Source organism: Helicoverpa armigera, chromosome 8 (genome assembly GCF_030705265.1).
Source record: "Helicoverpa armigera isolate CAAS_96S chromosome 8, ASM3070526v1, whole genome shotgun sequence".
NCBI lineage: Eukaryota > Metazoa > Arthropoda > Insecta > Lepidoptera > Noctuidae > Helicoverpa > Helicoverpa armigera.
This window is the reverse complement of record NC_087127.1, coordinates 12141108-12166727: the sequence shown is the minus strand read 5'-3', so window position 1 is coordinate 12166727 and position 25620 is coordinate 12141108. Positions and strand designations below refer to the sequence as shown.

Here is a 25620-nt window from a genome sequence, read left to right as displayed (position 1 = left end):
TACATAGGTGCATATTAGGTATAAGGTATCACACTGTAGTAGGTACTTTCAGGGTTGGGACAACATAACTAAGGAAAAGGGTAGGGTACAAATGAAAAACCACCATTATTGGTAAAACAAATGGCTAGATGGACCTGTAATGGCTGGTACAGGCCCAGTCTACACATCTGTGTTTATTCTAACACACGACCGACGAATACACGGCTACACAACAACCACTACACATCAACATTGAGTACATCATTATCAACAAAACACATACAAAAATAAATCAACAAATATAGTCAAATCACGTAAATATAACTCTGTGGGTATATGAACTACTTTTCAAATATATTTTTTTATAAAAACACTTATTATTTATTGAGTATCTAGATTCTAAATTGGTTTAATATAAGCTTATAACTGGAAGGAGATTATTTTGTTCGATAAATAATATTTCGCTACATTTTTCTAAGACAACTACTGAATGAAGAACTTTTCACGATACGTTATATATTTTTATACATATTTTATTGAGTCAAATGTCATAACAACACTTTTGTAGGCTAATATCTATGTATTCCCCGAATATTTAAATATATTTTTCACTAATATGATAATGATCCAAAGATATATTTTGCTACGTATCGAATTAATTTCGTTATTCAAAAAGCTAGTAACTGCAGCTAAGTAAGCCCGAATTCATTATTATTATTAATTCTAATTTTATCTTTTGTTAATATATATTATCATAAATACGATAAAATACAAATCTACAAATGTTATTTTATTTGTCTCAAGCCAAAAAATTGCGCGAATATGCTACACAATGTTTATAAGAAGACCCAATTGGAATATCGTCAGATAAACTAGTTACTTCAACTATAACTATTTATAATTCTAATATACATTTATCAATGTTTCAATAAATATCTCTACAAAGTAATAATGCTTTAAGATACTGTTTTATTATCGTATTTCTACATTGAAAACCTATGCATATGATCCCATAAACTTCATTTCACATTTCAAGTATTATATACAGGTGTTATATACCCTATTTCTAATAGTAAATATATATCGTTTCTGCACTCATTGCCCAGGAGTATAGAAATGTATATATTTTTGAATATTTTTAAAAAAGCTTATTTACAATGGGGTTTGCTTACGACTAAATATTAAAATGTATTTAAGAAATAATCCATGCATTTATTCACAAGTTGAAATTAAATATACTACCAAAAACTACTGCTAGTTCATATAAATTAATTTTCTATGAACCTGTATAGTTTATAGGTAGTATAAATATTTCTTACATCCACGCATTTACTCTTTATAGTCTGTCCAGCAACACTTTTTAGGATATACAACAGTACTTATAAATAATTTATTCCAAGTCCATTATACACTTATTTATATTCGTTGTTGGTATATTAGTACACGACGAATAAATACTAAAATACTGAACAATATAATACTACACTTTTTACGTAGGCTTTCTTTATTTTTACTTAAAGCAATAACATACTGATTGTTATTATTTTTCTTGAAAACTTTGTACATATTATAAAGAACTACGAATTTTCTATATAATATTTTTTAAACATTTACCAAAAGCCGATAATGCCTAAAATCTACGATGTAACTTTGATTTATGTTGTTAAATCTACAATACAATAACATACCGGAGTTTTATATCAACGCTTATAAGTACAATTTTAACTAATAAAATGTAAAGTTGCAATATTTATTTATAATACTGATTGGGGTAATACTGCAGAGTTGGGGCGACTTTGCAGAGTGCTGCAGAGTTCTAGACAAGCCACTCGATGGCTGGCTTCGTCTGCAAAGGGGCTGAGCTGTATTGGTCAGGTCACAGGCTGCACAGCGTTGGGTCCGTTGGCGGTATCGAGATGACTTCAGGTCGCTTGATGGTTTTGATTCGCTGGAGAAGAACACCAGAGATCAGATGGAGTCAATACGGTATTGTTTTTATCGCATATTATATTGTAAGTTTTTTGAAGAACTTTTTTCGCTGCATATTAAAGTCTATATACAAGGGATATATAAGATAAAATACCACAGAAGAAACTACAGGCTACTTACATGAAGGAAGCTGCCAGGCGTGATGATAAACTTGTAGAGGATGTAGAGAGGTATGCAGGAGACGGTGGTGCCGGTCATGACCCAGCCCACCGTGATGGACCAGGCTGGGTAGGAGTACTCGCCGCCCAGCATCTCCTCGTGTGCTAGCACTGATACTATGAAGAGTACTAGCAGGAATACTGGACTGTTGGGGGGGAAATTATCACATTAGTGTCTGATATACGTTGATTGAATAATTTCCTTCAATTTTAGTTGAAGAAATCTATCACTTTGGCTATGACTGCAAAGTGTAATTTTGATGTACATAATTATTGTTTTTTAACTTAAATTCTGTATAACATAAAAATACAAAAGAAATTACTCGAGAGTGTTTCAGAATAACCTTTAAATTCGTTTAATATTCCTGTTGTCACATAGAAAACTCCAAGACCCTTTTCCAAAAAAATATTGACACAGCAACCCTAGAACTCTATGAGTATTTAGAAATCCCTCCTCACCTGATATAGGACCAGCAAGCCCTCCAGAACCAACCGGGCGTGTGTCCCAGCATGGTCCTCACGTCTTCTGAGAAGCGGTCCACTCCGTACACCCAGCAGACGCCGGCTGCCTCCGCAAACACCACGAAAAGGATCGCCAGACCAGGACCGTACACGTTTAGTAGGTCTACTAGGTAGACACCGCCCTAGGGGATATAATGCAATATTATTATTTGCAGTACCTAACTTTTGTAGGTCAGAGAAAAATGATGTCAATTAAGTTCATACAAACCAACAAATCGAAACCAAATGCAATAGTGTCAATTACCTATTGCAACTGTCCTAAGTATAGTTGCATAGTGGTGATATATCTGAAATTCTTTTCCTGAATTTATTTTGAGGTCGCGGTGTAAAATGTAGGATAGTCGTCAAATCATCAACATAAATAAGAACCCAAGGAAAGCATAGAAAACTTCAGAATAAAGTGATTTTGGGTATTTTCGGACTACTCTCCTTTATTCGTTTCCGTCCATTTGAAAGTCCCCTCAAAATCAAACCCTAACTGACACCACAATCGCACCCTTACAGACACTTTACTAGATATACAGTATACAGAACAATTCCTCACGTAACTAAACAGCTTGCTAATGAAATCAGGAGCGAAATAAAAGCAAAACAAACCTCGGAGCGCACCAGGTCATCCCGTTGAGTGATGGCCATGAATTATGTATCGGAATACATTCGCGCAGATAACGGAATGGTAATATATTAGGTACCTGTGTTGTTGTGCTGCTTAGAAGCTAGTGTTAGAAGTAAATGATGGAACGTAGTTTTAGTTTGATGAAGTAGGTAAGTTATAAATCAAGTGTGGGATCTTTAGAAGGGTTATATTGAAGCCTGTGTTGCTAGAAAAAACTGCAAGGTCTAGGTTCGGGAAATATGCTGAAGAAAGTATTTTGAGATTATATCTTTTACTGCATAATTCTTTCAGAAACCATGTAGATTAGAAACATAGTTGCAAGTAGTGTTTTACAAAGCTCCGGAATGCCATAGGTTTGTTAACACAGAACCTTTTAAAGACGAACAAGTACGTAAGTAATACTTTCACAGATCAATTCTTTGACATCCTTATTTTCTCTATTAATTTGCCACACATATTTTCCTTCCAAATATCAATTTTTATGTTGTCTGCGAGGTCCCACATTATCCGTTTGGTCCGGCACGAGTTACGGGTGCCCGGGTAACCGGGTAGCGTATGATGAAGCAATAACGTTTTGTGCTGACTCGGCCCGGGTGTAATCTTTCACTGGCCTCGCTAAACGTCCTGCCTAACTGCACAATCATTTCACTGACTTTTTATGGGTATTTGTAAGTTTGATGAGTAGGAAAGTTCGTTAGTAAGAGGATTTATAAGGTACGTATTATTCGCACTTGAAATAATAAGATGCAATCGGTTAGAAAAATTGTATCTATTCGATCTTTTAAAATCGGTCAAGTCGAAAGATTGAAGGATTGGTTAGAATTTTTTTTATGCATCTACTTTTACCTATAAGAGGCTTGAAAGGAACCTCAAGGAAAACACATTTGTTTTATATAGAAGTTATGATGTAAAATTGTTTTTGTAGTGCTTGTCGTTTATTTATTCACTTATGTATCTCCAGAAAGAAAAGTTATATCCTAAACATAAGAAGACTGACCTATGTCCCTAAAAGAGATCAACTTTTATTAGCCTTTAAAACAATTAAATGTACACTTACATAAGTAGTAGTCGGCAGGGCACAGATGTAGATAAAGAGTAGTAACACAGCTACGAACGCCTCTCGGTGCCGCCCCAGCACCCGCGGGTACTCGTCACATAGCGCTGTCGTCACTGCTTCTAGACCTGATAGGAATTACTGGATCTTTTAGAAAATCTCGTATAGAGAATGCCAAAACTTAAATTATATTTATACTTTATTTCAGTGCACATACACATAAACTTATATTGTATTTTTGACCAACCCGGTATTTGAAAGTTGTACCAACCCGGTATTGCGAAACTTGGTTACTAAAACTTTTATGAATATTGACTTTTCCCCAGAAAATTATAATTTTACATAGCTAAGTTTCTTCTTAAAGAAAGTAAAACAATATCCAGTACAGTTTGTTTGATCAGTTTTTCGTGGTGTACCTCCAAAAGTGCTGTCAAGTCCGAGCGTAATAAGCATGAGGAAGAATATGATAGCCCAGAAGACGGAGCCGGTCATGGTGGCGATGGCTTCAGGGTACACGATGAACACCAGCCCCGGGCCTTCGAGACCCACCTCCTCGATGCTCTTGTTCTGCACGTGCGCCATGTAGCTGGAGGAAGAAAATAATAAGATACATGTGACCACCGGTTCTGTTTTGCAAGAGGCAGATTTACTACTATATAAAATTCTGCTTCTTGGACTAAAAACTCTCAAAAGACTAAAAAATTCTTTTGGATTTAGAGAGGTAGATGTAGGTAAATTTATTGGGTGTACCTTTAATGTCATAATATTTTGAACATGTATAGGTTTTCGTCTCATAATTATGAAAGATGTGAATGCATAGTTTACTCACCCCAAAACGGAGAAAATAACAAAACCAGCTAAGAAGCTGGTGAGACAGTTGATGGAAGACGTGATGAGGGCGTCCCGGTAACAGTTGTTGTTGAACTTGTTATAGCTGGACAGTGCCAGGAGTGTGCCGAACCCGGGGCCCAGCGAGAAGAAGATCTGGGAAGCTGCGTCGATCCACACCTGGGATTGGAATGGATTTGATACTTTGGCTAAGAGTACTTGAGAGTAATGGTGTGATAGAAGGAAGAATAAGCAGTTTCGGAAAAGGTGGCTGATATAACAGTTTATATATGATTCTTAGTTACACAGGGTATGCTTCGATGTAAAAAATAGGTGCATGGGCAGGGTCATTTGCCACCTTATTGCAGAATGCTATGCTGGGGCAATTACGACAGTACATTCATACCTTAGAATTCTGCAGCTTATGCCACTCTGGAGTGAGGTAGTAGCGGATGCCCTCGGTGGCTCCCGGCAGTGTGACTCCTCGCGCCAGCAGGATCAGCAGCACAGCATATGGAGCTAGCGCAGTTACCCATACCACCTAAATATTTGTTAAAAATTATATTTGGCTTATGTGCCCATGACGATTATGATTTTTTCCACGTAAGTATATCTATTGATTTATTTAAGAGCTATGAAAGAATAACAGCTAAAAACACATCAGTTAACAGTAAGTTAATCTAAGTCTAATTATATTAGACTAAAAAAAGTTTATAAAAAGTAACACATTGTATTGCAACGTTTTAATCGAGGATGCTAGCCAAAAACAGAATAAGGCACATTTTTTTTTTGTAAAATGTAGCTTTAGTGCGAAGAACCTCGTAGAAGGTTTACGCATTCAAACGAAAAGACAACGACTGTGATAAATTAGATATGACCAACTTTTAAAAGTAGTATCAATTTCGTTAAACTTTTCAACTTCAACATTCTTTTCATCAACCCCTTCTTTAAATTTTTCGGAACATCGTTACATTTATTCGTATTTTATCAAATTACCATTTGAAGGTTCCATTCTGATAATATCTATTAGGTTAGATAAATCCAAACGGAAAATCATTCTTGATCTGTGAAAGCTGTTTAGAATAAATTATTTATTCTAGATATTTCGAGTTATGTATTTATTCTTCTTATATCCCTCCTATTTAGTATTTAGGTACTACTAACCTTCCCAGCACTCCTGACCCCCTTCCACAGTGAGAAGTAAACCAGTACGAAGACCCCGAACACGCAGAGAGCGAGGGAAGGCTTGATGGGGCCCATGTAGTCCAGCCCGTTGGACTTGTGCTGCTCTAGCACGTTGCGTCTATGAATATATTAGGTAAACTGTAGGAGGCTTCAACGTGGGAAATCTCACGGAATAAAGATGGGAATCGAAAGCTTAACTTAAGTTCAAAATTATTAGATCGTTGCCTTTTTAATTTTTGTCGAACAAGACGTGTCGCAACGGATCTAGTTTCGATGCCAAAGCTGAAGCTGAAAGTGAAGTAACGTGAGTAGATTTATAGAAACGCTTTATTGATAAGAAAAGTTTCAATCTTGTCTTGTCAGGTATTTAGTATTTCAGAAACTTACAAAGTCTTTTCAGCCCCAAAGTCCTTCCTTTCCATCGATAAGATATTCAAACACATGAATTAAACGAGAAGTGATTGCAGCTGCGAACTAGCTACTATAAATAAAGACAAACTCACTCAAAGAACTCCTTAGCAGGTGTCGAAGCATTAGGATTAGTCTGCGGCGCCGTCACAGGGGAACACAGAGGGGTGTTCCACTCGTTGTTACAACTCGTCCACGGCAGCACCGAGTTGATGGAGGAGACGGACGCCACCAGGTAGTAGACCGCCCAGCCGATGATCGTGTTGTAGTACATGCCCATGTAGATGTCGATCATGCAGATCGCGTAGCCCACGCCTGGGGGAAATGGCATCCATTGGTTTGGGTTTCTAAGTTTGAAGTCTAGTGACGTGTTGTGGTTCTAAAAGCTGATGAATAAACTATAGTGCTAAACACGTTGGTCACCTATTACTATGTGAGCAAGTTAGAAGTATGTTGTGAAGGCACATACCTAGTGGAAGTTTTTTGTTAGGAAACTTAAAATTTAAAAAAATATAGGTACTATACATACAGTTCAAACTAGTTATTATTAAAATCCCTAATAAGAATAAACAGGATCAACAAAGTAAGTCAAAAGTTCAACCATCTCTCAATGTTTATTCCAAACCAAACGACACCCTTCATCCACCTAATTAAATTTAATGTCTCCAAAACCAATTTGGCAGCATCTTCGCAAACTGGCAATAAAACAGCATTCATCCATTCATTATCACATAATAAATCTCCAAGCGTTCGAAATCAAATTAATCAGTGCAGCGAGCGTCAATTTCGCGACGCAAACTTAGTTTAACTTGGAAATGAAATCAGTGCCATCTGTCGACATCAGTAATCAAATGATATCGCAACGCCTCCGCTAATTAGTTTAGCCGTCACTAGATGGCGTTATTCACAATCATGTGTTCGGTTTAGTGCAACTGTTGAATCGGTTTGTTATACGGTACAGAAGTGGAGCAATATTGTTAGTTTCGTTAGTTTAGGTCAGAGTCTGAAACTCAAGTTGAGTATTGAGTTTTCGCTCAAGTCATGTTACTATAGTATGTACCTATGTGCTGTGGATATTGTGTATGTGATGTGGTGAAGATATATGAGATGACATGTAGGTACTTTTGTTTTTTTTTTTAATTCATATGGAAAGAGCATTTTTTTAAATTTAAAAAGCGGTCTTTTGATCAAATGTGGCATCAAAGACACCTGTAACGACATTACTTCAGCATACTTAATTAAACAAAAAAAACACTACAGAAGACATTACAGACCTAACTGCATATAAATACACACAACACACTCCAATCAAACCCATTACAAACTTCCTACACAAATAAATACCACACTCCCCAATTCCTGTGCCGTTTCACACATAATTTGTGCCTGCCATCAATCCCCATAAGTTGGCAAATATTGCCATAACATGGAACCTTCAGCTATCTGCGAAGGCCGCCGGTGCCTTCCCCGATAAGAGGAACTCGTAAACTGATGTCTAAGTATATTGTGAATCTTTTCAATATTACGTCGCATTAGTTGACTTGGGAAGAATTTTTGACGAAAATATTTTATTCAGCTGCTATATCGACTTTCAAATTGTAATTAAAATATTATTTTTTACAAAATATCTCCAACCATTTTAAAAAGAAGTAAATAAATAAAAAACAGTGATGTCAGATAACCTACTAAACTTGAAACCCTATTTAACCTTCAATATAGGCTAAGAAAACCTCAGTGCAAAACATGTTGGTAATTTCCCCTCCTGACATTGCTATAAGTTGCAACGAGTCGATGAAGGGCACCGCAAATGTTTGCGGAGCGGATCACGCCGCATTCAGTTCAGTCTACCTAGGTACAAACCTAGGCATTAATAGATGACGCCAAGTCTAGAAGTTTTATAAAACTGCAGACACGTAGAATAAAAATGTTTGCTACGAATTGACTACGGCTACGACTGCTACGAGGCTACGGCGTAGCTTATATGTAGGATCATCATAGAACAATAAAGGATTATGATGATACCTATGTTAGGTATATGATAGGTTCTCGGAGGCTTCGTTTAGGAACGTGACAGTCAATTTAGATTGCTATCTTAATACCTAGGCTGTGTAGTGTGAAACAAAAGAGGTATTGTTTGATATTCAGTGGACAATGGGTGATTTTGAAGCTGTGTATCGAAAATCGACATCAAAATTCGTATTGTAGTAGTAACTTCATATTTCCATTTCAAATAAGAAAATCGTAAATACAGTAAAAGTATAGTTTCTTATCCCAAGGAGTAGCGAAGTTTTTCCGTCCGTGTCGTATTAGCTACATCGCAGTTCGGTTTCCAGCAGATGCTCGATAGTAATAATTTGACCAATCACGACACTTGTTCACTTCGCACTTCTTTCTTGATCTTTAGAAAACTTCTTGCAAAGTTTTTGCGATTATAACTGTCTTGGATCGTTTAAAACTTTGAACTTTTGATTTTGGATTTGAAATAAAATAGGATCAGGATAAGTATTTTAATTTCTGGGAAACGCGACAATGACAATGACCAAATATATGTTTTACTCAGGCAAAGAAACATTGTTTACAAAAATCTTTTTATGTGTAATAAGGCAGTATGTGGAATAGCAAGGGCATTTTCCTGATCCCCATTAATTAAAGATAAGTGAATAGTGTATTATCAACAGCTCTTTGATATTGATACGCCAGAACGCGTAAAGGGGTTAACCAATTATGCTAGGTTGTAAGGTGATAAACAGTCGCATAACTAAAAACAACAGTAATACTGACAGAAATTGACATAGTTTATAGACGAAGTTGCTGAAATAAAAAAAAAATACGTACTTATATAAACAACGAATGTTTAATAAAAAAATAATGATAAGACAAAGTAAAAATGTGTACGGTTTAAATAAAAAGTGTTTTTAAAGTAACACAAATCTTTGTATTATTTTTTAACCTTCATATAGTCTTAGTTTATCTTTCTTTATTTTTTTAAATCTTAGTATTAAGATTTGTCTGAAATCAAACTGCTAAACCACATACCCCACTCAATCACAAGTCAATCCACCAAACACTAGGTACCTTCGTATCCGTTTCATACATTTTAAGTAGCCACTAGCCATCCACTCTTCCCCGCCATTTGTCCGCGGTTAAAAGCATTGCCTCCTGTATATTTATAAGCAGTAATGTCCAATGACCGGACACTGCCGACACTCCCGACACTCGGACACTCGGCTTTAACACACGAATGCGGGAATTTAGTTATATATTGGGTTTGAAGGAAACAATATGGGTAAGTGGTGGGCTTTTGTTCTGGTTACATACATAGATTAGCAAAGGGTTAGAAAGGTAATAGAGATAATTGGTTAGAGGCTAAGTAAGTACCAGCTCATCAGTTACACAATAATACACGGTAAAAATACTCTAAAATCTATGTGAACTATTGTGAATAAAATGTTTCATATTGGAAACGAGTGTTCCCTGCGATTCTTAGTTTATACACTTTTTCAGGCTTTATACTATCTGTGTGTGTATTCATTTACATCAGTTCGATAGTTTTATCAATATTACTAACGATGATTAAACATGTGTTAAACATGTTCAAGATGTTTTAGAGAAAAAATATGGTATTTCTATTGCAGTAGTACGAATGAAAATCGTCATACAATTTTCAATAACAACACGACAGTGATTGCGAAAGAAATCCAAGGATTTGAATACAAGCTCAAAAGCGGTTTTCAATAGTAAACAGTTTGTAAATACACCACTTAATACTTCAATACTGATTGTAAACCGATGCTGTCTCCGGGGACATCTCTTCGTCTCTCAATATCCACGCCGACTATTGTCCTGTAGTAATATCTTTGATTGGTGGTGTTTGTACTCACTTTGGTTTACCTACTTACCGTTAATATTGGTATTTATTATTGGGGAATTTGATGTTTTTTTTTTATATTTGCCTTACATCTCTAACAACTTAAATTTCAAGTTTGGTGTCCTTGATAAGCTTTTGTTGCAAAGAGCACTTATGATAATATAAAGGAGAAAACGGCTTACCTAAGGTAAATTAAAATTCCCCATTTGGAATACAGTCTTACCTCAGCTGAACCCAACCCTCTACATGCCAGTACCCTATTCCGAAAGCTTATAACCTACGAAAACAAGCAGAGGGACTGGTACCGATTTTTTAATAGACATTTTTGTGTATTGTAAATGTGTAAGTTCTTCTAAAAAAGTTCGTACTTAAAGCACCTGAACGCACTTTTAGGTTAAACCCACGATGAAAATGGCAATTTATAAAAATTGCATTCATTTAAACAGCTTAAATCGACATCCAGTTAAGGTGACTGCGTCAACTGGTAGCAGGAAATTTAAATATAAAATGGTTATTTGATGCGTTACTTAAGTTAACGATTCGCAATGAGGTGTGATCTAAGCTTATAGACCGCAGTAATAATATTCTCTAAGCATTTTCTGATGTCCTGGTTTAACTGCAACAGTTCATACAATTCAAATGTAATCCCATGAACTTTGTAACGCGAAATATAATAGTATGAGCTCTACAAACTTTTAGTCGTCCGATAGATAAGCTCTTAAATTAGTATGACGATAAATGGAAATATACACGTAACAACAATCAGGTATTTGTTCGATATCAGACCGACTTAAATCTATGATTGAATCTTATAACATTTGAATTGTAAGAACTTTCTCGAACACCAGTGTCCCATACAGCTACACATATCTACGTTAAGATTTCTGCTCACCCTTAAGCGCAGGACAGATCCTCTTCCAGAGCGTGAGGCAGCCGCAGCGATGGTACTGGCCCAACGCCAGCTCCATGAAGAATAACGGCATCCCGCCGAACAGCAACATCACGCAGTATGGTATTAGGAATGCACCTGGTAAAAAGCATCTTGTCACTAGGTAGGATGTTTCGGATTTCCCCTAAAAAGTCAACCGTGTAAAGTGGTGAATCCTTAGTGAAGGTTTTTGCGATGGAAACGATGAAAGAGAAAAAACATCTCGATCAAGAATCTTATTACAGTAGCTATGTTGATATGCTCATTATTTCGTGAATATATCACACAGTAGCCAAACTAAATGGACTTAACTTACATGGACATTCTCAGTAATTAAAATTCGTCATGACTTCAACCCAATATCTCACATGAGTGTACAACTTATCTATTGACTTTCAAATATTTTAGACCTTGAATTCAGCAAAATTTGACACCAACCAAAATATTTGAAATAACTTTTAGCTTGATTAGATTATGTAACATACAATTGAATCATAATATCCAACATACCTCCCCCATTCTGGTAGCAGATGTAAGGGAAGCGCCACACATTGCCCAGGTCGACCGCGAAGCCGACCACCGCCAGCAGGAACTCCGCCTTCTTGGCCCAGGTCTCGCGCTCCCGGGGCGGCGTCAGCGACACCACCAGGGACCGGGACTTCTGGGGCTGCTGTGGATGAGGTCAGGTTAGGAGCTAGTGGACGAGGAAAAGTCTTCTTCGCCTCAGAAGTAGACTTTCCTAAGATGTCCTAAAGGATCTAAAGCTACAGATACCTTGATAATGTACCTACTACATTTATAAATGAGTGTTCATAGCAAAGAATATTGTTTTCGATGCATGTCTTAACACATGCGATATGTTTAGAGATGTTCATGGTCTCAAGCACAAGAAGATGTTTTTGAAGCAGTATTTTAAAATGTTACAAGTACAGTACAATACAATATTATTTCTGTTCACTCCTTGCTGATCACGGATAGTCCCCAAAAGTGCATGTACATTTCCAGCATGGAACCTGCTGATGAAGCAATAATTCTCGATACACATCTTGTTGCAAAAAATATTCCCCAGTTTACTGAAGGCCTTTTTCCATCGGTGGACGTCCTTAGGCTGTAACGATGATCCTGTAGTACTCCTGGTGGTACTCACGTTGTTGGCAGTGGCGGGCGGGTCGGGCGGCGGCGCGGTGGGCGCGGGCGGCGCGTCCGAGGGCGGCATCGCTGTCGGCTCGCACTCGCCGTTGCGCCGCTCCGGCCCGGGGCTCTCGCCCTGCAACAGTTTTTTGGTTAGTATTGTTTGTTTAAGTCGTCTGCCTAGCCTTTTCCTACAATGTCGTTTACCAGTCTAATCGGGTCGTTGAGTCCCAGAGCGGCTGTTACTTTGCTACGAGCTGCAGGGTAATTTATATTAGCTTCCTGAAGGCCTCTTCAAGGTCCGTTTAGAGCTATGGTGCGATGGTAAGAACAAAGACCACATGAGAATTGAGGTTCGTTGGAAGGAGTACATAAGTTAAAAGGTGTATCAGTGGCAACAGGTTTGTCGATTACATATTATGGATAAGTTGCACTTGTTTTTGTTTGCATATCAGAGCATACATACCTTTAAAATATGTGTGGAGTCATATTATCTGTCCCGGCTATAGACACACTAAAACCACTCTCCCATTAACCGAAAAAGAAAAACAAAACAAAGTCAAAATATAGTTCAAAAATTTTATTTACATTCAAGAAAATTCTTCCAGCAAAATTCTCATTATATTTTTGTTTAACGAAAATCAGGCAGCAGTCACATCTCGTTGTAAAGTACCAGTGTTTATGTGTGTCGAACAATTTTGTCGTATTTACTGAGAGACGGCAAACAGCCAGGCCGATTGCTCAGCAAATAGAAATAATGAAAAGTGACCGTTGTCGCGGGAACGACTAAGAACTCATTATTGACGACCAAATAGAAGATTACGTTTGGTAAATAACGATGGTGAATGCTTTTTGATAAAAAATATGGTTATTTAAAATAAAAACAAAAAGTGCTTGTGAGTCTAAAATCTGTATTGTGTACCAGGAATTTTAGTTGTTACAACAAGCTTTAATACAATCATTTGCTTATGTTAGTCTTTCAAAGGTCTTAGCTGTAAGTAGTCAACTGAATTATCTTATGTCGTCAACTAAATTAGTTACCTACTATACATTTCTACCAGTTCCAAATTCCTTGGTTCGATATATAATCTTTGCGATCAAATATCAAAAGATTTAAACTGAACAAGTTTCTTCTTCATTCCTCAAACAAATCTCAATAAAGAACCACACTCCCTCCTATATCAAAACCAAATTAAATTACTCTCCACTCTTCCACGTTCCTGCCAGTTTTCATTACCATCACCATTAGCGGCAAACAGACAAGTGGCGCCTTCAATCAGCCGGCGGATCATTATCGCAACTAATTAAGAGCTACGTTACAGATCGTCAAAGTAATCCCATGTGTTTAATGTTTATTTGCACCCTTAGACTGATTTGAAGGAGCTATATATTTTCTTTTCGACTATGTGAGTGGATTTAGGGTCAAAAATCCTTTACGCTTTGCGCGTCTTAAGTTAAAGAATATGTAGGTAACTTAGAATCACTGCCTTGGTAGTCTTAGATGTCATTTAATGTCAGTTTTTCCTATGATTATGGTTATATTTTAAAGTAAAGTCTTCATGCTCATCCTCTACTTATTTTTCACATTACAAACCGCCATTAAAGTTAAAGCTTCATTAAATCTATTGCTAACACTTTTTATCTTGTTGGCAAAGAAAGAGTAATAGATTCAATGAAGCTTTAACTTTAATGGACGTTTATGCAACTGACGGAAAGAGGTGTTTCCTACAAACACAAGAACATCTAAAGTTGCCCCAAGACATATTAATGCGCATATTAGGATCATCCTAACATAAACTAGTGGCATCTTCCATCTAATACATGTAAAAGGTCTCGTTGTTAAAAATAAAATGCAAAACGGACAAAAGGCTGTAACGGCTCACTTTATGAGGTATTCTAAGTTTATCGCCGATAAAACGGACGGAACGCCATCATTCATTGGTGAAGGCTTAAACAGCTAAACATTAAGCACTTGATGTGTAATTTGGATGTGTTTGGGTATGTTTGGTTTTTATTGGTTTATGTGATTTTTGGAGAACTAACGGGTTTTGGGTATTTGGAGTATGTTTTTGGTTTTTATTTGCTTTAGTTTTGAATCTGGTTGAGGCTCAAAGAAATTGTAAAAGTTCATCTGCATTTATATATAGGTAACAATACAAATTCTCTTGACACAAGAATTCTACTCATTAATTATTAAAAAAAAAATAGTATGAGATTTTGATTCCAGCCATGTTGAACAGTCTCAAATTAATTGAAATGAACGGATGATAAATGAAGATGTAAGTAAGTACGAGTACAGTTTTTCAGTACTTCTAGTTCAAGAAAGCTTAGAGTCTGTGGATAATGTTTGATGTAATTCTTTCATTTACGATTCTGTTAACGATACACGCAGGCCAACGCTGAAGATGGGAAATCTCTGTCTACGGTTTTATTTTCTTTAACTTTGCAAATAACCTGTGTGACACAGGAGCAAAGTCTATCAGGCTAGTGCCTAGAATTTTTCTGTGTGTCTTGTGCAAAAAGAGAATCAGAGTCATAGTTAACTCTTAAAAGTTTTGACAAACACAAGCAGATGACTTTAAAACATCCGATCAATGAATAAATCAAATTGAATCTTAACTAAACGAATGGCATTTAATTAATAAAACAAAACGTCTTCTGTTTGCCTGATCTACTTTATTTAAATCGAGTTTTCTTTGAATTGCGTCACTTTGATTTGAAATCACTTTCGGGTTAGAACAAATTTGTTTTGTGTGATTAAAAATTTGCCATCGTAACAGAAGCTTTTAAGGTTTCTAAGAAGTATTGGAATAATAATTAGTTTAATATGATACCAAAGAACTTAATGTTACCATTTCGACAGATAATATTTCTTTTAAAAACAGCTGTAGTACAAGTTCTACTTTATAGATGGTGTTGTTTATATGATGATGAACCGTATTTTTTATCGAAAAATGAGTATACTAGAACGGAGGACTGAAGGAGGAATAACCTTTTGTGTTTCTTCAATCGCGTCACCGCATTTTGGAGTCCTTATAGGATAATTCTCATTTTCGAGCGAATCACGATCCTTGTTCTCAATCATTAAATTACATAAATTGATACTAATTCTCTCTGTCAGTTCATCCCTTACACCACATGACACTGTGAGCAAACATGCGAGGTCGGTTGGAACTACTCCGCCGTCCTCTGGTCTCCGCCGTCAGGAATTCGTAGGTAATTGCTGTCCGCTTCGACAAATGTTTGCTCATGTTTTTACTTTAGGTGACATTGGACACATTAACTTTGTAATTGTGTAGTGGCTTTTAAAGATTATTTAAATGATTTTATTTTGACTTTAAAAAAACGTTTTGGAATAATACATTATGTCTTGTAACATATTTAGTATGTCACCGATATCTTAGTAAGTCAATTTTTTGTGTAAACGATCTCAATTTTGCATAGTCACGTATAAGTTACATTTGAAAGACATTTCAATAGATTTGCTGAAAAGAGATTATTGGTGCGATCAAACAATTTTGATCGCAGCAATAATCTCTTTTAGGTCCAGAATACTATTACCATCTTCCTAGCTGTGCATTGGGAAATCTGGTTGCTGCTGATCTTCCAATCGGGAAGGTCTCATTTGAACGTGGTAGTTTGAAAGTATTTCATATAGAGAAACTGGCTCGAATTTGTTATTGGTTTTTTTGTACGTATGTCTATTATAAGCAGACTACTAAGGTGACAGAACAGATAGAGAACCATGCATAGAAGTCATATGAAATGCAGCAAGCGTAGCGACTGTTCTCGGTTCTATTCCCATTTCGAGTCGAAAGCGCTTTGTGGGTTGTGTATGAGGAGAAGTATAAGTTAGATACAGTGGTTTAAATACATATCAATTAACAAATAGGGAATTATAGAATTGTTATATTCTTGGAATACCTACATATATCAAAACTTATAATTGTGAAAGTGCTACTTTTGCAGAGATCAATGAATAAAAACAATTTAGTGATATCAAAAGATATTTAATTGATATTGATTTTAAAATTGGTTTCTAACATTTTGTACCTATTCATGATAGTAAGTAGTAAGTGTACAAAATAACTTCCATAATAACTAAAAATCCCATCTACCCCGCTACCCGATTCCAACTTGTGACACACATCTCTGTCAGCAATGCCAAACTCGGGCCACTAGGTATGCGACATACCGCGCGCACTATGTCGCTCAATCGTGCGTCGCTTTGTGCCGCACCAATCAGCGCAGCTATGCTGCTAACTGGTTTTACGACCTCAAGGACGAAAGGATGACCTTGGAATTTGTTTTGTTGATGTGAATTTTGTAGGAGATAACTTTTGGAATAAGTGAGGTGTGAAAGCAGATGCGAAGTGGGATGATGAGTGTTTTTTGCAACGGTTTTGTTTATATTTTTTTTATTTATGAAACACTTAATAAAACACAGTGACTACTGAGAACTGATATGCAGAAGTTAAAGTAGCATTTTAGAATGTCGCGATATAGATGTGAATCTACATTTCTCCTCAGGTAATCTTTGATGGTTTTGTTACAAACAAGCGGTTATTTACTCATAATTCTGAACCAGGTTCTGTTTCACGGAGTAGAATAACTTGTAAGTACATAATTCAACAATATTTATTCAACAAAATATGTATTGTGTGCCATTATTTCGAGGTCGCGACTTACTGAAAGTCAACATTGTGATGACAAAGTCCTTACAAATGTTTAGGGAAAACTTGGATTTCTTTAGACATGTTTTGAAGAGCTCAAAGTGACAAACTTTGTGAACGCCCAGACGAATTGTTTGTATACTTCGCGATACAACTACCTGTTAGCCGTGGTTTACTGTCTGATAAGTTTTCAACGTAACATCACTTCTACTAAGGGATCAGCAGAGATAGAGGTCGCTTGTATGTTCAAAAAATATGTAGGTAATAATCATTGTTATTATAGCAATAAACACCCACTTTAGGTTGTCAGAAAAACGGTATAGGAACGGTATTCGCCGGCTGTATTTCAGCAAACACGAAAAATTACTTACCAATGAAGTTCTTACTTATTTTAGTTTATTTTATTGGTTTTAAGAAAAACGGACGTTAATGTTGTCGATGAACTTGGGCCTTAACATGAATTACTTACTACACATGCAGTTTAGTGGTATAGTAAATAGTGTAATTTACGTGTAGTTGATAGTGTAGTATCTAAACTTAGCAAGCGAGCGATCTATCAGGATCTACGAGCAAGTTGTTATCTAAACGAGGTTGTGAACTGAATCCAAGTTGCGATGAGTCTGCGTCGCGCGGTCACCTCCTATCTGCGTTATGGGAATTATTCGACCTTGACCTTCAAATAGCAATGCTTGTTATCATGAACTTAAATGATTATTAAATAGTGATAGATGAAATTTAGGTTGGTGATCTTACTAACGTTATAAATGCGAAAGTTTGTAATATGCGTTAAGTATGTGATTATCATTCTTTTACGCAAAATATTGACGAATGGATTTGATGAATCTCGGCAGTAATAATATAAAGCTTGAATATAAAATAACATACAGACTACTGTTTATCCCTGGTTTTGGACTGGATTATCTATCGCAAAATTATATCAGTTCCTTAGTTTTGTCGTGAATGCGAGACAGATTTAGATACTTTCATATTTATAAAATTAATATAGTAAGAATGGCATTTCTTGTTAACTTCATGACTAAGAATGGATACAATGTATATTAATAAATAAGAATTTTGTTTGCATGTTCGTCTAAGTTCGCGTGTTTCTTGGAGCGATTTTAATTTATGAAACACGTGTTGTGTTTGAAGAATTATAATTAACTTTGTCCTTGTAGGTCACTGAACTTACCTATTGTATTTTTGTAGAAAGTGCAAATTGTATTCTAAGTAAATATTTTAAAAAATAACGATAAGGAGTACAGATAACTCATTCAAAATTTCAAAGATTTTCAAAAGTTATTGTTGATTTTATGGGCACAGCCAATTAAAATCTACACTAATATTATAAAGCTGAAGAGTTTGTTCGTTTAAATAAATGTATATCAGGAACTACTGGACCAATTTGAAAAATTATTTCAAAGAGATAGAGCCCATTTATCTTATAAGCTAAAAAGTAACTTATAAGCTATTTTTTAACCAAGAGTATGTAGAAGTTACCACGGGAAGCCTGTAAAACCTCTTGTGGAAGCCAGAAATAAATAAGTCCATAGCTACAATTAGAAAAAAAACATATAAAACGACATATCGAGAGGAATCAGATCGCGACAAAAAACATCGTATTGGAAACATAATCCTATCAACATACGTAAGCAGATTATTATTCTTGCGTATCGTGTCATGTTTTTATGAAGAAAATTGTTCATTTCCCACAATTTTCCCAGTTTCATGCCGTTTTTCAGGACGATTTTCATTCATAGATCGTTTTTTGACCTTTGATTTGGTATATACGTTAGATCTATAAGTACTGTTATAAACTAATATTATATCTTTAAATGCGAAAGTAACTTTGTTTGTCTGTCAGGCTTTCATGCAAAAACTACTGAACCGATTTTAATGAAAGGTGCACAGATAGTCTAAGAGCGGACATAGGCTACATTTTACTATAAACTACGGAGAACAGCATGTCGATTCTATAAAATATCACAACTCACTTCGACATCACTCTCACTTCGACTTCGATCTAAAGGTAGAATTCCGTGGACGCGACAATAGTCAACCTATGAAAATGTATGGCACCGTTGCCGAGGCCCGTGACAGTCGCGCGCGGCCGACGAATTTCGTAAGCTGCTCGCGGCATTGTCAACAATTTAATTCTGCTTTTACTAAAATTCTATAGATGTTTTTAAGCGCTAGACCATGTTGAGAAGCGTACGGCCGCGAGCGGCTCACGAAATTCGTCGTCCGCGCGCGACTGTCGCGGCCCTCGGCAGCGGTGCCATACATTTTCATAGGTTGACTTTTGTCGCGCGCGGCTGCGACAATCGCGACCCACGGAATTCTACCTTAAAGTTTCGTGATTGACATTGTCAAACTACACTAGCGCTACACTATCGAGCGTGTTGACAAGTTGAACTAAATTAAAGTCGAGATTTTGACAGATCTGCCAAAATCTGTCTATCTATAGGGGGTAGGGGAGATGGGCAGTTGGAGACATGATCAAATCAGAATAAAGGGGGTCCTTTTATTCTGATTTGATCATAGTTTTTTTATTGGGTAGTTTACGTTACCGACTGGTAACGGTGTTCATCCATAGACTATCTGTCATTTCTGTGAGTTGTCAAGAACAAACACTCGTAAAAGTACTTAAATATTTTGTTGCGGTTTCGGATCGTTATAAAGAGAAACTAATGAAAGGTATGTGTATTTTCTATTATTAATGATTGATTGTCAAAATCTCCAGTTACGATTATAGTAAGTCGATGCAATCCACACCTATTATACCTCTAGAAGAGGTACTACAGCAATAGTTTATGGGCCCCACGTTTTTATTTTAGTCTAATATGACCGGGACCACCTACGTAGGTTGACAGGTAAGTAACTATTTTTTATTTTCTAGTTTTCAGTGCACATAAGATAAAACCGTTTTACTTAAGTTTTTACCGATTTTTTTATAAACTAAGTCAAAGTGTCCAATGCTCCCTATGGTAGGGAGGCTTGGACATACCATGTAATGTATAATTTGTAAATTTTTGTTCTTCTTCTTCAGTGAAAATTTGTGAGGTTATAAATCTGCGCGAAAAATCCTTTATAGAATCTTGTTTCAGGTACCGTTGCCAACTTGATCTAGGGACTCCATTTTTATCAGCTGTTAATTTTATTTTTTAACCTTTTGATACCTCTTGTATTGCTCGTTATATTAAATCTTTAGGAATTTCCCGTCGCAAACCATTCTTTTTACGACGCAAAAACGACGGGATGTTATAAGTTTGACGTGTCTGTGTGTGTGTGTGTGTATGTGGCATCGTAGCTCCCAAACGGATGATCCGATTGTAATGCGGTTTTTTTTTGTTTAAAAGGAATGTCATTCGGGAGTGTTCTTAGCTATGTTTGGTGGAAATCGGTTCAGGTCTTCAAGGTCATCAGCTCGTTTGTTAGGTGTGATAGGAATGTTACACGCTCAGTTTACTTGCAAGCATATGTGGGATCTAAAATTTGAAATACTAATGTCTTCTGGAACCACTGAGCTGGTCTGCTGTTAGGACCCGAAGATAGGAGACGTAACCCTGAACTGCCTTTTAGTAAACCCATCGAGTTTGGGCTCGTTTAATTTGTCTTGACTAGTTTTCTTCATGTTTCTAATTGACGAGAACCTAATGCTGGAAATGGGATGTGGCGGATGAAACCCTAGAATGATATATAACCCTGGATCAACAAAAGTCCATCTTTATTGTTTCTCAATCTGTGCAATTCTCCCAGAGCCAGTTTGTCATGAGGATTGTTAAACAGCTTCCTTTGGCTGAGATCGCATATAGCGAACCCATCATAAAAAGAAGGAAAAATTAAGGAGCTCCTTTAAAAAACCATGAAATAAAATAAAATTATAAATTTAAAAAAACCCCCGACCCAAAAAAGTACGCAATTATTATGACAAAATGTTATAAACGATAAACCCTATAAAAAGCAAAAAGTAACTTTAAACACTACGTAAGTGCCAACTAAAGCATGTCAGACTAAACAAAATTTTGACGTGTCGACGGTTTTATTTAAACCGTTTAAATATCTCGTAATGTTGAAACTGATTGTAATTTTTACGATAGCTCTTTGATTTTATCTAGCCAAACATAAGAAATGGCAATAAAAGTTGATTATCTGTAAAATCTGATTTTTTATGCAATAAATGTGAAAAAGTGCCCATCCCTCCCCTACCTCCCCTAAAGTATGAAATGACATTACGAATCGAAGTGAAATGCGAGTTGTTGATCGAGTTTTATAGAATAGCAGGACAGCTGTAATATTACATTGACTACTATAGTAAACCAAAATGATTATAATCATTTATCAGTCTTAACTTCACGAAAATGGCCACTGAAATGCTATCTCTACATGTTATAGTACGAGCTTACTGACCTATATTCCGAAGGTAATTCAACATAAGTTTAATACAATGAATAACATTAATATGGCATAGGTCTATATGTTGGGAAAGACAGTCCGACTGGACTATTGAGAGGAATCGGTCAAGTGGACGGTGCTCCCTCGTCTGTAGATAGATATGAACATATTTTAACTAGTACCTACTTATTTTACTGTAGTTTGTGACTGCCTCTTTCTTTTGAATTCGATTAACACGGCCGGTATCAGTTTTGTTAAAATACCCAATTAAAAGTAACTGGCACAACGGAATGGACACTTTTTGTTACAAATATTTAAAAAAGGTTTATAATTTAAGGAACCAAGAACAGGCACAATGCAATAATTGTTTATTGAACTTAAAACTGCATACAGAAAGTCTCTCGAGGAATCCGTAAGTCCTCTTGAAAACTGATGGAAAAACTCGACATCAGAATACGGACAAACAAATCGTGAATAACTTAAAGTAAAACACTTCATTTTACTCGTATATACTTGAAATAAACACATTAAAGGGTTTTATAATATGATGAAGTCAATAAAGAAACAGTCTAAAATACGCAGTTTAGCCAAAATAACTTGGTTTGTAACAAAAGAACAAAGTAACAAAAGAATGCCAAATGTTCCGACATTCCCACTTTTGAGCAAATACTTTAACAATTATTTTCTTTTTTTTTCTGACTGTTTTTACGCGGTTTTTTGTCACGTTACAGCTTTGTGTTCCAAATGTGGAGTACATTTTTCAGTTAGGCTTGAATTCCTCTTTCTGTAGGGTTTGATTCCATGTCGGGGTATTTTAGAGGACAGGGAAATAGGTACCTACAATGCACCGTCGGTCACTGGCCAGCGCATGACAGGTATTTTTAATAATGGAGATTTTGCTTAAATTTTTTCATAATGTTTATAAATATTTCACAGACAATGGCGAGAATCTAATAATAACTAGATGTCTTTAATTTCTTCGCCGTGTTACGTTACAAGGCACTTCATAGTATCTAAGTGATATTATTAAGATAGAACCTTATTCATTACGTGGATTAATTTCGTTTTAAGGAAAACATATTCCTAGAATTAGGTCTCCAAACAAACGTTTGAGAAGCATGAAAAATCCTCTTACTTGCCTAAATTGAAATAATTCTCATTCAAACTTGTGTCACATTTATCTGGTATCAATTTGTTTTTTTTTTGCATTTACTTTTAATTGAGAATCTCCGCGTTTTTCATAAGTCGCTTAAAAACTTACGTTTTAAAGACAGACATGTGAGGCAGCTTAATAATATTTGTTTTTTTATTTTATTTTATTAAAAAAGGAACAACATATTGGCAACTTACCTATTCTAACAGTTTTTACACTATACGATAACGCGTCGATTTTCTTAGAATAAAAGTTTGTTCCACATCTAACTTTTAAATGTACCGCAAGTTAAACAACGTGCAGAAATAAAGAAATTCAGTAGGAATCGACCTCCGAGCTGCATTCGAGGTGTTTGCGCACCCACTGTGTCAAGTTGTTCGCTTCGGCTTCCAAACTTTTTTATTATTTTTCAAACGTCTCTTTTGCTTGCATTTGAGAGTAGGTTACAGAGATCTGATGTTATAGTTTATTTGAATTTTCGAAGAAATGGGTGATGATGGATAGTTCATGAAGTTAATTGTGAATTTAAACCCATGAGTTTGGGGATTGAAAGTACTGTTACTTAGTAACACTAAATTATGTGCCTCATATACTAACAATGGTGGTGTCTTCGTCAATATTCCTTTACTTTTATCGGGGAGAGTGACTGGGATACTGTATGACAGTTTTTTATTATTGATGATGTGATAGTTTTTACAATATGTAGGTTAAGTGAAGTTGCTACAGGAATATACATAGACTCAAGAATTTACTTCCTAAGATATGCGATACATGCATTTTACTTTACCAACACAATTTTCCATACTTTTTATAGCCTTTAAATATTCCTAGTAGTAGCAAATAAAGCTCCACTATACCAAAGCAGAGTCAACGTAATTAAAAAACTCTTTTTAATTAGACTTGCGAATGTTGTACTAGTGATATATTTTTATTTTTTGTCCACGTTTGAGCGCAAATGTGTCCACTGTGTTGATTCAGAAGATTGTACGAATGTTGACTGTCGAGTGCCACAGGTTGCCGGTCAACAAGTTACTCTCCTTATTTTGTTTTAGACTGTACTACGGAATCTCGAAGTTCTAAATACCGATGCAATCGGAACCTTGTGAATCGAGCTTCTGTATTTTGTGAATAGAGTGCAGAGGTATTTTGAACATCGATATTCCTCAGTAAAGTCGTTTTATAATGTGTTTTTTTTATGTTTGCAGTTTGTATGTATGAAGTTTTTAGTATGCCTGGATGTTGACTTTTAGACTGGAAGGTGGTAATCATGCGTTCAGGAAATGAGAAGCTCTCGAAGCGAGGCGAGAGATAAGGTCTGTAGTCAACTTTTTAAGTTTTATGAGAGTTTTAACGCAAATACAGTTGACAACATTCGTGAAAATTACTGGTGGCGGTTACGAATATATTTTTATTATATCATGGTTTAGGCTCTTGATTAATCTGAGTGGGATGTAAAAACTGACATACTTACAATATAAGTATTTTTTTGTTTTTTAATGAAAGTGATAAGAATATAATTTTATGTTAAGTTTGTTAGTAAGCATACGTAGTTTTAACGATAACTACGTTTTACAATTTCGAACTCCTGATATTTTATCAGTTAAAAAATCTCACAGAATTTTTGGAAAACCTTTCCATTACATGTTAAACCATTAGCAACATAATGAACCCTTCAAAAAAGTTCTCTAAAACTTCGAAAGGCACTCACCTTATGTTTAAGTAGCCGTCAGCGCTCCGGCGAGAGGATTCTCATGTCGAACTTTCGGAGGGTAGCCATCACGTGTGCTGCTGTCGACGTCTTCAGTGCCACTGTGGCAGTCAGCAGCAGCAGCCTCGATGGCACGGTGGGCGGGGCGAGGACACGCCCCCTGCAACAAGTTGCCTCCAACTACAGGAATCAGGGAATAAGTGATGCCGATTGTGTTTTTTTTTGAGCTGAAGATCAGTTGTAGGCTGGTTGTACAACTGTGGGGAGTGGGAAATAGTTTCTGTTGTAAAAAAATATTTTTTAGATGAGTTGATAAGCTCTTTGCTTATTACCATCTAGCAGCTAGGGAAGTCAGCATATCAACAGCTCTAGGTATTTAATCTAAATCATGAAATTATTTTAGCGTAAACTCGATTCTGTGGCCTTCTATTTATGTACCCGATTTTCTGACATAGGCGCTTATGAAAAACTTATCGATAATTTTTTCCAGCTGCGATTAGGTCCTATTTTTGAATTTAGTCAATAGTAACATGTATCAAACTCAACACGAGAAATCACACAAAGAAGCCGATTTCAAATCAGTTGCATGCTTTTCTTGTTAACACACGTGCGCTGCAGGTCTTTAGAACACGTGTTCGCCTTATATTTTCAGTCTATAACTGAAAGTTAGAATAAGGTAAACTTAGTTGCAACCTTATAAACTACGATCAGGAAATACGTTCAGAAACTATTCTTTAACACGTGTAGCTTATTCCTTTTAAAATAAATGTATTAATTACTTGATTGTTTGATTATGAGAATCATCGATCATAAGGTAAAGCTTGGACTTGGAGACGGTCCGTGGATGGGTGATCATCTTGTCAGGACGAGATATCTCGTGTTTCCAAAAGTTCGTTAAATTGGTGGGTAACGGATTTCATTAGAACTTCAGCAGTCGTAACGTGTAGCCAGAGGCCAGATAGCAGGTTGTTGATACTGGGTTGACGAGGTCAGGTAACCAGTCAGTAAAAAGTGGATAATGTTGCCAG

At 36.1% G+C, this 25620-nt stretch overlaps 1 protein-coding gene across 1 annotated transcript; it reads right to left on the bottom strand.

The window, feature by feature from the left end:
- Positions 1 to 125: 125 nt before the first annotated feature.
- LOC110379214 (sodium-dependent serotonin transporter) lies at positions 126 to 24702 on the bottom strand. The gene is made up of 13 exons (XM_064036049.1): positions 24593 to 24702; positions 12683 to 12802; positions 12046 to 12205; positions 11500 to 11634; positions 6835 to 7054; positions 6311 to 6449; positions 5553 to 5687; positions 5148 to 5326; positions 4735 to 4904; positions 4322 to 4446; positions 2586 to 2770; positions 2089 to 2272; positions 126 to 1927 (listed from the first exon to the last, which is right to left on the bottom strand). The coding sequence occupies exons 2-13, from the start codon at positions 12749 to 12751 to the stop codon at positions 1856 to 1858; spliced, it is 1773 nt and encodes a 590-aa protein (XP_063892119.1). The 5' UTR covers positions 12752 to 12802; positions 24593 to 24702; the 3' UTR covers positions 126 to 1855.
- Between the last annotated feature and the right edge of the window lie 918 nt (positions 24703 to 25620).

What these genes read in the sequence shown, in the direction of transcription:
- LOC110379214 (XM_064036049.1), bottom strand. Translation starts at nt 12,751, where the DNA reads ATGCCGCCCTCGGACGCGCCGCCCGCGCCCACCGCGCCGCCGCCCGAC. An exon ending in CCTGCTAAGGAGTTCTTTGA is followed by an intron (nt 6,450 to 6,834) that starts GTGAGTTTGTCT and finishes ATATATTCATAG; the next exon opens with ACGCAACGTGCTAGAGCAGC. An exon ending in GCTTGCTGGTCCTATATCAG is followed by an intron (nt 2,273 to 2,585) that starts GTGAGGAGGGAT and finishes CCCCCCCAACAG; the next exon opens with TCCAGTATTCCTGCTAGTAC.